This window comes from Dipteris shenzhenensis, chromosome 17, assembly GCF_047967505.1.
Source record: "Dipteris shenzhenensis isolate YYH24624 ecotype China chromosome 17, Dip_SZ_1.0, whole genome shotgun sequence".
In the NCBI taxonomy this organism is placed as follows: Eukaryota; Viridiplantae; Streptophyta; class Polypodiopsida; order Gleicheniales; family Dipteridaceae; genus Dipteris; species Dipteris shenzhenensis.
The window spans coordinates 6,139,371-6,154,140 of NC_141612.1; the positions used below are offsets into that span (position 1 = coordinate 6,139,371).

Below are 14,770 nucleotides of genomic sequence, written 5' to 3' on the forward strand. Positions count from 1 at the left end.
CCCTCACAGTGCCATTGGATATTCTACCGCCACGTGTCATCTTGAGCCGCAGACCATCTTGATGGTAGCCATCCCACACGTGCCATGTGGCACGACTATGCCAATACTACAGCCTGTGTTGCATCTTCGGCCATGTGGTGGCTCTTGAGCCACGTCGTTTGCTTGCTAAGGCTGTCTGTGCACTGTGCAGTCCTCTTTTCACACAGTTTGCGAGTCCATCATTCCTCACGTGGCAGTTTTATGTTCTCCTCTTCTCGAACCTGGCTCCTCCTCCGTCGAACCTCTATAATTCCTCCCCGAACCTCTATAATTCCTCTAAATCCTCTCCACATCGTAGGTATGGTATTTCCCTCCTTAAGAAATAGTATAGATAGCGTCATCGTTCATCTCGACCACACCTTTACCAGAAACAGGCTTGATGATCTCTGCAGTAGTACCAACGCACATGCAATGAGTGGACAATTCACATATACCTTGCAGAACGATTAAGTCTTCATTGCCATTCAGTTAAAATTATACAGTTCATCACAGACATAGCATCATCATTCAGGTCCACCACAACTTTACCAGAAACGCGCTTCATCATCTCAAGAGTAGTACAAATGTAAGAAATCGAAATGGAAACGAATAGAAGTGAAATGAAATCAAGAAGAAGCAGAGCATATTATTGCCAGTGTCCATTGATTCTGCTGAGCCTTCTCTCCCACTCATCGACCCACCCGAACCGTAGTGCTCAGCTATGGACTCTGCACTGCAGTGACCCTCAACCATGGCAGACTACGATCACAATCACTAACTCAAGTCCAAATCCACACACACTGCTTTATAGCGAATGTCGAACCGAATCTATGTGATTGAACAAGACCAAGGTCACCAGACCCTGCATTGTCTGTAGCGGCGCAAAATCCTCACCAAATTTCCCATTGTTGGACTTACAATAACACACATTCAATCGAGGCACCCTAACAAAAGGCATAACAGTCTCTACCGGGATGCCACGAAGACACCCATGCGCATGGAGATGCCACAGAGGCAACCAAGCATGTGATCCACCAATCACATAAATTCTAAGCACGAAAAACTTTTAAGAAACTAGAAAATGAATTTGGGCATCTCGAAATCAAGCCTTGAAAGGTGAGTAAGGCTATCTAAGGCAGGCCAAAAAAACTGAGATCCTACGAATCTATGATGGGTTCAACGGTCGAATGGTTGTCTAAACATTTAATGTCAAAGTTCAAAATAACAAGAACGTTGCTTTATCAACTCTCATCTTCTTCTTCTTCTTCATCATCGTTAATCTTCGTTCTTCCTGCTCCTCCATCGCCATCGCCATCGCCATCGCCATAGCCATGGCCTCCCCTGCTTCTCACCCTATCTCCCCTTTCCTTACCGTCTTCAAAGATGGTGCCCTCGTCGATACCTTTTGCCTCGACGGTCTCGACTCCTTCGTCCTTGGTCGCCACACTAATTGCGATGTTCTCGTCTCTCACCCCAGCATCAGCCGCCATCACCTCGACATCCGCCTTCTCCACTCCACCCGCGAGCTCCTTCTCACTGACCTCGACTCCGGTATGGCGCTTCTTGCTTTCCATTCCGTTTTTGTCGCTGTCTCAGACAGCATGCATGTGCATCCCTGCCTGGTGAGCTTGATTACATTTCAAAAGGGATTGTTTAGCCTTTCTCTCCGATTCGGCATTCTGGTTTGTTGATGCTGTTCTGAGATTTTGTTGATAAGAAAATACGAGCATTTCCTGAACTTGTTTCGCTGCAACGCCTCTGATGTTCTTGTTTCGATTCGATAAGTCCCGATTTGGCACCCTGTAACAGCAGCCTTGAGTGCTGATGATCTTTCTGTCAATGCTTATTGTTACCGTTGCACGGAAATGTTTGTTTGTCCACGAACGACTTACGGTGAAACTCACGGAATTCTCTCGATTGCACGCAGTCCATGGAACTTGGATTGATGGCAAGGAGGCACCCCCTCTTACGCCGGTCACTGCCAAGGAGGGCGACCCCATTAAACTTGGAGCTTCCTCTCGCACTTACAAAGTTCAATGGCTTCCTCATCCTCAGACGACATCAAGCGAGGAGCATTCTGACTTTGACGTGTCCCTCGAATCGGTAAACTCGGACCATTCAAACATGGGTGTCATGGAGCATCCCTGTTCTCTCAAATCGAAAGAATCAGGCATCCGAAGTCACAGGATTGTATGCCTTCGTTCCGCCTCTGTTTGATTCGTCTTCTTCTTCCGCAATGTCCTGCAAATCTGACCACTTTTTTAACAATTCCACAGGAGGGAGAGACTCCGCGCATTTCTCAAGAGATCACGGTCGCCCGAGGATCTGCTAACGGGATCAAGACATTCAATGCCAACATAAGCTTGCAGATATCAGAACTTAAGGGAAGTGGAGACGCATTGCCTCCTCGAGCTCCTCCCTCACGTCGCATTCCCTTTGCCCCTCTGCAGCTTACGAATTCCGTTGCCAATTCGCGATCGCCGACGGTAAAGAAAAAGATCCTAGGGGAGAAGAAGGCCAAGGCGTTAGAGGCACCGCCTGAAGGTGATGGAGTCGACTGCAGCGAGCAACAGAAAGAACAAGAGAATTCGATCTCCTCTAAGCTATGGCTTCGCCGATGCAAATCGGCCCCGCCTCCTCGGCTTCTTACAGCAGTTCCTTCTGCTCCAGCCTTACCTTCACAGGAGACGAGTCATGTAATTGACAATAGCATTGCCCCCTCCGCTCCACCCTTGCCTTCCTGCAATGGCAATGAAATGGAACTTCCATCTGCTCCGCCCCTACCTCCACTCGATATCAGCAAGGTTGTCCTACCCTCTCCTCATCAGCCCTTATCAGTGAAAATGCTCACCAAAACGATCGAGGAAAAGCGGAGCAGGATGAACAAATTATCGAGCGAAACTTCTCAGAACGTTTCAGACGGAATTGATATTGAAAATGCGACGGAGAACCACTCCAGGGATAATCGGCAGGCGCAGGGCACCATCGAAGAAAGGGAACGATCGCGTCAATGTGGCTCCGTTTCACCAGGAATTCCTTCGGAGAATGTTGTAGACGACGATTATGCATCAGATAAGGAGAACCAGGGTCCAGCAGCGTTCCAGAGCAGCAAAAAGACAGGGGCCATGAGCAAGGCGCAGGCGGACGTAAGTCAGGGGGCTTCGTCTGGGCGGGTAACGGAGGTGAGCAGAAGGCCATTCCAGCCCCTCTTTTTAACTTCGAATGGTGTTTACGAACCTGCGTCTTCATCTGTAAATCACGCACCCGCGGAGGAAGACGGTTGTGGTCTGAGAAGACCACAGAGGAGACCTTCTCCTGTGGTCAGACTTTTCTCCCCTTATTCCTTTGGATGCTTACCTTCTCTGCTTTCCCTAGCTTTTCTCAAGTTCCGCTTGCCAGCTACCAGCGGTTTGATCTTCCAATCTTTTCGTAGCAGGTTCAGAACTTGGATCACATGCTCAGAAAGCTCAAGGGAATGGCGAGGTCAGAGCCACGCCGTGAGTGGCACATCGTAGTCGACATCACTTGCTTTTTGGATCCCAATTCTTTCAAATGCTTGAGGCTTCTCGAGGGGATCAGAGAGGTTCGGCTTATCATACCAAGAATAGGTGAGAACATATGCCAAGGCCCGATACAAAATCTGGTTTGTGATTGAACGCATTCTTTACTACTGTAGCATTTTCTCATTAAAAGATAAGTAACACTAGTTTTGATGGATAAGCAGTTATCAGAGAGCTGGATTCCTTGAAACGAAGAGAGAAGGCACGACATTCTCCGAGCAAAGCTTTAAAGTGGATAGAATCCTGCATGGTGAAGCTTCCATTCTGGATTCATGTTCAGAATTCCTTAGAAAACTTGCCAGTTGGAGTAACGCCACCTGCATCGCCTCGCCACGATCCGTCTCCTTCTCCAACTTACCTTGCGAACGTCGACAATTTAACGTCTCCAACAAACGGCGATCATGTGCTAGACTGTGCCCTAATGTTCAACACTACAATCTTCGATGGGCAAGTTGCTTTGCTCACTAATGACACGGCTTTGAAGATCAAAGCCATGGCAGAGGTAATTTAACTTTGATCTCGAAGCCTGTTTCAGAAAGAAGTTATTCAACAACAGTTTTGAATTGCAGAGTGATAGAGCACCTGGCTTGGAGGTTTGTCTGTATTGGGAAACGAATTAGTGGGATTTAGGTGTGGCTTTCTAAATTCTTCGCTTTCGGAAGTTCTCTCATTTCAATTTCATTTGTAAACAGGACCTTGTTTGTGAATCGCCAGCAACATTTTGTGATAGCTTGCTGAGTCCTTACTCTGAACGCTTTCTCTGGGCTGGGAGCATTGCACGTGGACCTAACTGGACAGAGAAAGCCTTTCACATCAACAGCAACTCAGCAACGTCTCAAGAGCTTAACAAGAAGACTCTCATCTCTGCTGCAAGAGCTATGGCTTCTAAAAAGCATCCTGCTGTGGAGGGCTTGAAGAACCATTGCAAACAAGCACAGGGACTCAAAGTGGTACTGAGTTAGTGATGGTCGAGTACCACAAGCAAACGATGGTTTGCTGAAGGGCTCTTTCTTAGGAATGATCCCCAGGCTGGGGATGCAATTTTGGGTGTTTGGCCTGAAGCACCCGGCCGTATGATCGCTCTTTTGGTTTTGATGGAATATTGGAAGAATCGAATAGTCTATATAAACCAATCTTCTTCTTATATCATTCTGCCTATGCTAATTCTAAATTATTCTGTTCTGTTCTACAAGAGACTCTCAGAAAACAGTAATTTAATGTCAACTTTAGAGGCAAACCTCATCGTCCAGAGTACAGTGCAAACTTAGGACAAATGTCTATGAGAAGTTGAAGAGCAAGAAGACAACCCCACGAGCTACAAGATCAGAAAGAAAGGATGTGTCCCTTATTGAGCCTTATTATACTAGCTATAAATGTGAACATACTGAGCCTTGACTTTTGAGGACCTTTGTTAGTTAAGACAGCCAGCAGGAAGGGACTGCTTTGAATCTGAAGAGAGAGTCCCACCCTTTATCTCTCTCATTTCAATCAACATTCATGCGTTTCTGTCATCTTCCCACATTTCCCAACAACAAACTCCTTTACGTTTCCCCAGCAGTGTGATAAGAGCAAAACCTAGTCTTGTCCAGCTCTAGGAAAAGCGTGTCTTTCCAATCCATCTTGAAATACTCTAGTGACCGCATCCAATTTGGTTAGTGATCATAAGGATTTTACAATGAGCTCAATGTATCATCTGACTCCCCAAGTTGGGATAGAAAAACAACAAAACTTCAAAAGATTTCGCACCACTAAGGCTAAAATGAAAAAGCCTGGTAAGAGTCCAAGAGTCCACAAAAGCTAGAAAAGTCTAGGGCCTTGATCGCCCTCACTCAACCTCCTCTTTGACCTGAAAGTATCCCTGGGGGTAGTCAGCTGCAAGAACCAAACAGTTTGTCATGCTCTTCCATTTCTTTGAGAAGCTCATCATGATCATTATTGAAGTTGAAGATTTCGTGCTCAAGATTTCCGTGTTCCTGAAAAGATGGAAAAAAAGGGTTTTTGTTCTGAGTAGGACTCAAATAATACATCAGTTTGTGAAAAATGAGCTGTTCTTACTAAACCAGCTCAAAAAAGGAACATGAGGCAAAGTGTCTAAAGTTTTTTCTAGGAATCCAAATGTGCCAAGAGTGTATGTGCTCTAACCACAACCCAGTATCCTTTTTTACCTTTCTTGCCTGTTCAAATTCTAGAAGGGTATTGCTTTCCAATTTCGACGATTTCGGGATTGACTACTGCGCCAGACCCAGACACAAATCGAGATGCTCCATAGTCTATTATGGCCTATCACGCTAGATGTATCCGGATATGCTTCTCCCACTCCTTCCTGTACTTCTCCAATGGGCACGACATGCGGGAGGAAACTCCAAAAGCAATTCTGAATATCTTTTCATACCCTTCTAGAATTTGAACAGGCAAGAAAGAGGTGAAAAATGTCTTCCTTGTGGCCACCACATCCCATCTCCTTTGCCTATATAGCCATCCCCCTACAATTTGTCCACATAGCTTTGTGCAGGGTTAGCCATAGTAAAGTGGGCATCTTTTTTGGAACCTTCTTGTCCCAAATTATCGTAGACCTTTTCGTCCACTTTTCCTTGGAATCACCAATCTTCGATTTGAACACTCTAAAGATAAAATCAACACCATTCAAAGGATTGGGAATAGGGAAGAGAACACTGGGTGTTACCATTCCCTAATCTTGATTGGAGAGTTTGAATTCTCTTCTGATCTCCAGTCAAGTTCTCCACTTGTATGCCTGGCTCTGATAAAACCCCTGTCACTTAGATTCTCATTTTTACAATTATTGAGACCCAGATAGAGACAAGATTCATGAAAGCTCCCTTGCCCGTAAATCTAAGTTGAGCTTTAATGGCTTCAAATGCTTTCCAAATGGAACTCCACAAATGATTGCCCTTAGTGAAGCAAGGTTTAGGACTACAAAGTACAGAAAGCCTATGATAATTTTTCCATTTGAGGGCCTTGTGGGGTCTGACCAGAGAGAAAATTCTAAATAAGAGCTGAGCCAGTCCAAGTCAGGGTGGAGAATTGCTTTGATAACCTAGGAGGCTAACAAATTATAAGGAGCCTATTGGGCGTCTATAAGTCTCGAACACCTCCTTTCTTGGGTCTGGTACAAAAGGCCCATACGACCTTAGAAATTCTCCTTTTGGAAGTATGCCCCCCCCCCCCCCCCCCCCCCCCCTTTTTTGGAAGATTCCCCACCCCCACCCCACACAAGAAGGATCTACAAATTTTGATGAACTTCTATAGCGTTGCATCTGAAGGGTGCCAGTAGGTTAAATAAAAAATGGAGATTGGACAGATGCAATGATTTAAGACCATTTTCCTTCCAGCAAGATTGGCTTGATACCCTCTCCACCTCTCTAATTTTTGTTTGAATTTGTTGAGGAACCAATCCCATTTGTCTTTCATAGAAACATCAAACCCCATTGGAATACCCAGCAATCCAAATACGATTTCATTGGGGATTTTGTGACAATCCAAGAGGCTGAGAGTACCTTCCTTGCTCCTCTCCATTCAAGGCATTGTAACCTATTTTGGCATGACTAATCACAGACCCAAAGGCCTTACAAAAGGTATCTAAACATTTGAGAACACGCTTAACATCCTCTTTAGTATTTATAGGTGTAAGGTTTGTGTCATCAGCAAATTGTTGGGTTAAGATCTATTTCCTAGAGGAAAGCTAAACTCCTTCGAGATAACCCTTTCTCCACCTTACTTTGAAGCAACCATCCCAGAGCATCAGCTGCAATAACAAAGAGAAGGGGGGCCATGGAGGGGCCAGGGGCCATCCCTGTCTAATGGATCTTTGTAGATTAGAAGATTGGGTCATCTCCCGATTAAGATAAAATTTGGTAGATTATTATAACCTTTTCATGTGTTACCTAAAGTTCAAGGTGTAAAGACATATTTGAAGCTCTTTTCGTGTAGAACACAACCATGTTAGTCTGACTAATTTCTACTCATGGCATATTGTTAAATTCATCTCATACTCAATATTTTGATAGGTTTTGTTACTGAAGGGAGTTGGTGCCCTAGGGGCCAGGGGGCATCCCTGTCTAATGGTTCTTTGTAGATTAGAAGATTGGGTCATCTCCCGATTTATATAAATTTTGGTAGAAGCTCATTAGGAGAATTGTAAGCCCAATCCTAGTCTCGTATCTTCCAAGGATTGAAGTAGAAAGCTCCACTCTAATTTGTCATATGCCTTGTCAAAGTCAACCTTCAAGAAGCATATGTCCTAGCCGGTCTCATTTGCATACTCATAGCCTTTTGACAAGTTAATTATGGCTTCCAGGAGGAGTCTGCCCTTAATAAAGCCTTTTGGCTCTTGCAAGATCCAGGAGCTTATGCTCTTTTGAATTCTTAGAGCTAGAGCCTTTTCAAATATTTTATAACTCGGTTGAGCATCGTCAAGGTTCAGACCAATTTTTTAATTCCTCCTTGCAGCCTCCCTTGCGGATCAACTTACTGATACCACCATTCACATGAACAAGTAGTTGCTATGACTGAATGCTCTCTTGCTAGATGTTAATAAGCTTAGGGCCCACTATCTCCCTAAAAATCTTATAGAACTCAACAGGGAGTCCCTCTTCTCTTGGGGTGTTGCCATTTGCCATTACATCAACAAACTCTTTAGGATCCTTCAAGGACAGGGGTTCATCCGAATGTGGGACCTCAAATTCTGCACAGCTTTCCTTCTGATCTGGTGACATTCTTCTCTAGCTCTTTACTTCGTACATGGTCTCAATAGATGTAGAAAGAAGGGCCAGAAAATGCTGATAGAAATTCTTTAGATTGTCCTAAGAGGATCTTGCTAGAGTCTTATCTGACTTCATAGGGACTTCCTCATTGCTCCTTTTCCTTCTAATGAGCTTAAATGTTTCTTTAATTGTCTTGTCAATCCTACCTACCCACCACTCTCTGACCTAAATTTTGCTTTCATTTATTCTAATATGTTCATGTAGCATGAGCTCTCTATTGACATTCTTAAGTTTCTCTAGAAACTGAGTGTCCCTTTCTGGCCTGATTCTCCAAGTCTTCTATAATGAGTTTAATTTTATCCATTGCATCTCTATTATTGATTTCCTCCACAAACTCTTTTGACCGTCCTTGTCTAATATCTTCAGCATTTTCCATGTTTTCCTAAATCCATTCTTCAATTTCTATGTCCACTAGAGCCTCAAAAGTATTCTGAGATCTCATACTAACGCGCTTCAAATTCTTGGGAGCAACCACATTCTCAACTTTTTTTCTCTCACTATTTGAAGGAGCTAAGCTGGTAGAGGCTTGGTCTTTGCAATCCATTTGACTTTATCTATAGGAGCAGGGGGTTGAGGGTCTTTGATAGTTTAAGCCTTACTCTTTCTGTAAGGGAAATCCTTGACCACATGAGTTGCCATCCCACACAAGAAATAAGAATTGGGGAGGTTTTTATAGACCAGGGGCTGTTCCTTATAGATTTTCCCATTTCTTGTCATAGTAATCAAGGTCTTAGGCAAACCCTCATCCACATCCAACTAGACATAAACTTGAGGATTACCCCAGGGGTTAATGAATTGCTCCTTTTCTACCCCTATTACTTCAACTAAAATAGCACATAGTTTATTAGCTTGAGGATTCACTCGGGGGTTAATGAACTTCTCCTTTTCTACCCCTATTACTTCACCTAGACTAGCACATACTTATTAGCTTGATGGCAGAGAGAAAATCGAAAGTCAAGAAGCTCCACCCACGCAGGAATTTTGGTGGACCTGGGTCTATCAAGGGAGAAGTTTGGAGACCATCTCACAAGGATAAAGTCTAGTTTCTCCAAGTCCACAAGCCTGGGTGCACGGCTTTATAGGCCATATCTTTTTTTCATATAGAAAGAAGTAGTAACCCTTTCTCATTAATCTAACACTAGTTACATTTAGGCCCTTGTTGATCCAGCTAGTGCGCACCCAATTGTTAATGTAACTAGCCAAGGGTCTAGATCTAGGTAGGAATCCTATTGAGGCATGGGTCCTTAGCCATTCCTTGGATTCATAGTGAAGGTCCTTCTCTAAAACCATAGTAGCAATCTTACCTTCATGACCAATGCATGCCTCCGTTTCAAATTGCATGCTCTCATCTCGAATACATGCTCCCGTGGTCTAGCTCCATGCTCCTCCATTAGATGTTTGTGGGGGCTAGAGTGGGAACTCTCTAGACTTGTTCTAATATTTCCTCTTGTGGGCAAGGCGCTCTGTCCCTATGGGTGATTCTACTATAGCTAGTACTAAACAATAATTCATAGTATCATACCCACATAAAAATTTCAAATTCCAGAAACTTGTATGAGAGCTCGATTGCTTAGTGGAACAAATAGTTCACTAGGACTTTAGCCTTAGTGGAATAGATTAAGGCTAAATGGACTTAGTGGAATGGACGATTCTTTAACCTTTCCACCACTTCTTGACAGGGTTATTTTTTTGTTTTCAAAAAACATTTGTATGAATTATAATTTTTTTTGAATTAAAATCATTAAAAGCATTCAAATTGTTCAAAATTGTTTGCATCCAAAAATCCAAAATCGATTGATTAGCTCACTACTCTGTGGTACTTGTAACTTACCACATGGTTATTTTGATAGATCGTGCAAAGTTGGATATACCACATGGTGATTTGTATATACTACACAATGTATTTGTGTTACTATGTGGCATTTTGCATCCATAATTTCACAACATGTGGTAAAGGCGTGCCATGCGATGTGCCAAAATGAGCACGTGGAAATTTGGTATTATCTCGTGATATTTTTGGCTTGGGCCTATAAAAAGGTTCCCACCATATATTATCCACACACACACACACACACACAAAGAGAGAGAGAGAGAGAGAGAGAGAGAGAGAGAGAGAGAGAGGGGGGGGGGGGGAGGGAGGGAGGGAGGGAGGGAGTCAAAAATCTACATCTAAGGGGGTACTCAAAGAATAAGTATCAATTTGTTGGTACCACGTATATGTTTGTCCACCTTCTTGAGTCTACAAACCTTGCCTTATGAACTAGGGATCTCAAAACATGGTGGCTACTCCATGTCCACCTCTTCCTTGAGATTTCCATTCATAAGGGCAATTTTGAAGTCCATTTGCAAGATTGGAGACCCTTCTTGCATTGTAAAACCCAAGGCAATATGAATCGTGGTTAACCTAGTTGTGGAGGAAAACCTCCTTTGATAGTTGAATGCCTAAACCTATGCAAAACCTTTGCCATGGTCCAATCCTAGTACTAGTCTAGTGATCCATCGAACTTGTACTTCGTTTTGTAGACCCACTTCAATTTCTTAATCTATGCAAAACCTTTTGCCATGGTTGATCCATCCGACTTGTACTTGAATTTGTAGACCCACTTGGTTGTAATGAACTTCATTTCTCTAGATGATCCACAAGTCCTTAGTGTTATTACGGTGCGGTGGTGTTGAGATATCAAGCTCTATCCCCGACATATCTCCTGGATGACTATCATTTATGTCACCGTCTATGTTAGTTGTACTCGTGGTGTAGTTAGACTACCACGTATGTTTTTGGTTTGGGTTCACATATGAACCACGTATTCTAGGTTTTGACATATAGGGTATTTCCCTCTTCTATTGTATTGTTGTTGTGTGCAAAAGTGAAGAAAGGCTTCACCCTCCAACCTTGTGTCCTCTCTCTTTTGTGTGTTGTGAAGAAAGCTGAACTTGAGTCTCCTATCTCTCTCCCTTATTCTTTACATGTAAAAAGCAAAAATAGTATAATCTCAAAGAACTTTATAATGGTGCCAATAAACACCACGTATGTATGTACATTTGTATGTACGTACAATATGCACGTATGCACATACATACGTATATATATATATATATATATAAGGTCCATGCATTAGATTAATTTACCATGAGAGTCCTCTCAAGTCTCAAAGACTTAGTAATGGCGTTAATAAACACCTTTCAGAGTTTCGAAACTCTAAAATCTCCAAGAGTTAATAACGGTGCCAATAAACACCATTCAGAGTTTCAAAAAAGAAAAATGGTGTAATCTCAAAGAACTTTATAATGGTGGCAATAAACACCTTGCAATAGTTACAAATATTTTTTAAGCAAACACCTTGAAATGACGTATCTTGATGGAGGGGGAAAGAGAGGGAAAATTGTTTTTTTTGTTTTATTTTATTTTGTTTTGTTTTGTTTTATTTATTTATTTTTTTTTTGTTTTGTTTTATTTTATTTTTGTCACTGCCTCCACACCATCGATCTCTTGGACAAGGGAGGGAGGAAGGAGAGGAGAAGGGAAGAGAGAGAGAGAGAGAAGGAAGGAGAATGGGAAGAGAGACGGAGAGAAGGGAGGAGAAAGGGAAGGAAGAGGGAGAGGGGGAATGGAGCGCAACACGAGGGAGAGGGAGGAAGGGAGGGGACCATGATGGGAGCGAGAGTAGAAGGAAGAGGGAGAGAGGAAGGGAGAGGGAGAGAGGAAGGGAAGAGTAGAGGAGGGAGTAATAATTTTTTAAAAATAAATTTAATTAGATAGGTGGGTGACGAGGAGGAAGGGAAGAGAATGGAGAGGGAAAGAGAGGAAAAAAGAGGGGGAAGGAATGAACGTAATGAAAGAGTGAGGGAAGGAGAGAGAGAGAGAGAGAGAGAGAGAGAGAGAGAGAGAATCACGATGCCGTGGCAGTGCGACAACAAAAAAATTTTAAAATTTTCTGTGTCATCACGCTACCGCGGCATCACGACTCTCTCTCTCTCAAGTTGTGTTTGTGTCACCGCTGCACACTATAGAAGAAAGGGAGGGAGAGAGGAGACGAGAAAGAGGAGAGAGAGAGAGAGAGAGAGAGAGAGGGAGGGAGGGAGAGAGAGACGGGGGGAGAAAGACGGGGGGAAAGACGGGAGGAGAAAGGAGAGGAAGAGGGAGAGGGAGAGGGGAAGGGAAGGGGAAGGGGAAGGGGTGCGCAACATGAGAGAGAGGGAGAGGGAGAGGGAGCACAACACAAAGCAAGGTAGAGGGAGAGGGAGAGGGAGAGACGAAGGAAAGGAAGGGGAACATGATGAGAGGGAGGGTGTGATTGAAAAGGGAGAGGGAGAGATGAGAGTCAATATACTTCCCTCAAGGAATTCAAACTTCCCACTCTAAAATTCAAACTTCCCTTTCCCATTCCCCCCTTTTCCCCATTCCCCCTTTCCCCCATTTCCCATTGCCCATTGCCCAATCCCCCCTTCCCCTACCCCCCCCCTTCCCCTCGCCCCCCTCTTCCCCCCATTCCTCCCCCTCTCCCCTTTTTCCCCTCCTTTCCCCTTCCCCCCTTTCCCCCCTTCCCCCCTTCCCCCGCCCCTCTCTCCCCTTTTCCCCTCCCCTCCCCTTTTCCTCCCCCTCCCCCTTTCCTCCTCCCCCCCCTCTTTCCTCTCCTCCATTCCATTAATTTCCTTTCTTCCCTACCCTCCCCAAGATAAATTTTTAAGGGTGAATATTTTCCCAAAGATGAATTTAGGAGCTTCTCCAAACTAGTGTGGCTGATCTTTCAATCTTGAAATTTGATAAATTCACCCAAAAATTGATATAACTTTATCATATGAGGTCCAAATTTAGCCCTCCAAGTACTCAAATCGATCAGCATAAGCCATCTAAAGTCATCTATAGGGTTAGAATTTTCAAATTCTAGCATATTAAAAACCTATGAATGAAGTTTAATTATATTTGATAAATTTGCCCAAAAATTAACATAACTTTATCGTATGAGGTCCAAATTTAGCCCTCCAAGTACTCAAATCGATCGACATTAGCCATCTAAAGTCATTTGTAGGGTTAGAAATTTCAAATTCCAGCTTATTAAAAACATGTGGATGAAGTTTAATTATATTTAAACCAAATTCACAGGCTAATATTTATAGCACGGCTAATATTTATAACTCTACCCCATACCCTAAATCCTAAACCATGATCCCTATAGCCTAAACCCAAATTCCTATGCCATAAACACTATTTCCTACAACTTAAACCCTAAAATCTATACCTTAAATCCTAAATCCTATACCCTGTATCCTAAACCTTAAGCTAAAAAATAGTAGTTGAGGTGTGTTATTTGACCGTGCACATAACCGATGGGCACGATCCTTCGCACAATCATCAATCAAATTTACGTTAAAGCACGTATAAAGTATCATATGCATCGGATATGCTTTTGATGGTCAAAGTCCCCACAAATTCCATTTTTCACCAAGTGTTATGCACAACCGTAAAAAATAGTATTTGAGGTGTGTCATTTGAATGTGCACATAATCGATGGGCATGATACTTTCTACACACATGAATCCGACCTATGTTAATGCATGTACAAATTATCATACCCATTGTATATGCTTTGGTTGGTCAAACTTGTCACAAATCCCATTTTCCATCAAGTGTTATGCACAACCGTCAAAAATATTATTTGACGTGTGTTATTCATATGCACACATTCCCGATGGACATAATAATATTCGCTTATGTCAATCCAACCTATGTTGAGGCCTATACAAAGTATCCTGCCCATCAGATATGCTTTGGATGGTTAAACTTGCCACAAATCCCATTTTTCACCAAGTGTTATGCACAATCGCCAAAAAACATGCTCTGTGGTGTGTTATTCGAACATGCACATACCCGATGGGCATGATACTTTGCATGTGTATAACTATAATCTATTTTGAGCTGTCTGCAAAGTATCATGCCCATCAAATATGCTCTAGATGGTCAAAGTCACCACAAACCCCATTTTTCACCAAGTGTTATGCACAACCATTAAAAAATAGTATCTAAGGTGTGTCATTCGAATGCACTCATACCCAATGGTCATGATACTTTGCACACACATCAATACAACTTGTGTTGAGGCATGTGCAAAATATCATGTCCATCAAATATTCTTTGGATGGTCAAACGTGCCATAAACACCTTTTTTCACGAAGTGTTATGCACAACCGCCAAGAAATAGTACCTGAGGTATATTATTTGAATTGTGCTCATACCCAAAGGGTACGATGCTTTGTACAAGTAAAAATAAAACCTATTTGAGGTGCGTGCAAAATATCTTGCCATCGGATATGCATTGGATGGTTAAACGCATCACAAACCTCGTTTTTTACCGAGTGTTATGCACAACTACCAAAGAATAGTATTTGAGGTGTATTATTCAAATTCTCTCA

The 14,770-nt window shown here is 43.0% G+C and overlaps 1 protein-coding gene across 2 annotated transcripts; it reads left to right on the plus strand.

The window, feature by feature from the left end:
- Positions 1–1,285: 1,285 nt before the first annotated feature.
- Positions 1,286–4,668, plus strand: LOC147891589 (forkhead-associated (FHA) domain-containing protein). Of its 2 annotated transcripts, none has more exons than XM_087388779.1 (6): positions 1,286–1,569; positions 1,946–2,208; positions 2,295–3,338; positions 3,455–3,626; positions 3,743–4,080; positions 4,271–4,668. In XM_087388779.1, the coding sequence occupies exons 1-6, from the start codon at positions 1,350–1,352 to the stop codon at positions 4,538–4,540; spliced, it is 2,307 nt and encodes a 768-aa protein (XP_087244905.1). In that variant the 5' UTR covers positions 1,286–1,349; the 3' UTR covers positions 4,541–4,668. The 2 variants fall into 2 exon arrangements, with proteins under 2 accessions (XP_087244905.1, XP_087244906.1); XM_087388780.1 differs by having other exon boundaries at positions 2,295–3,200.
- The last annotated feature ends 10,102 nt before the right edge of the window (positions 4,669–14,770 follow it).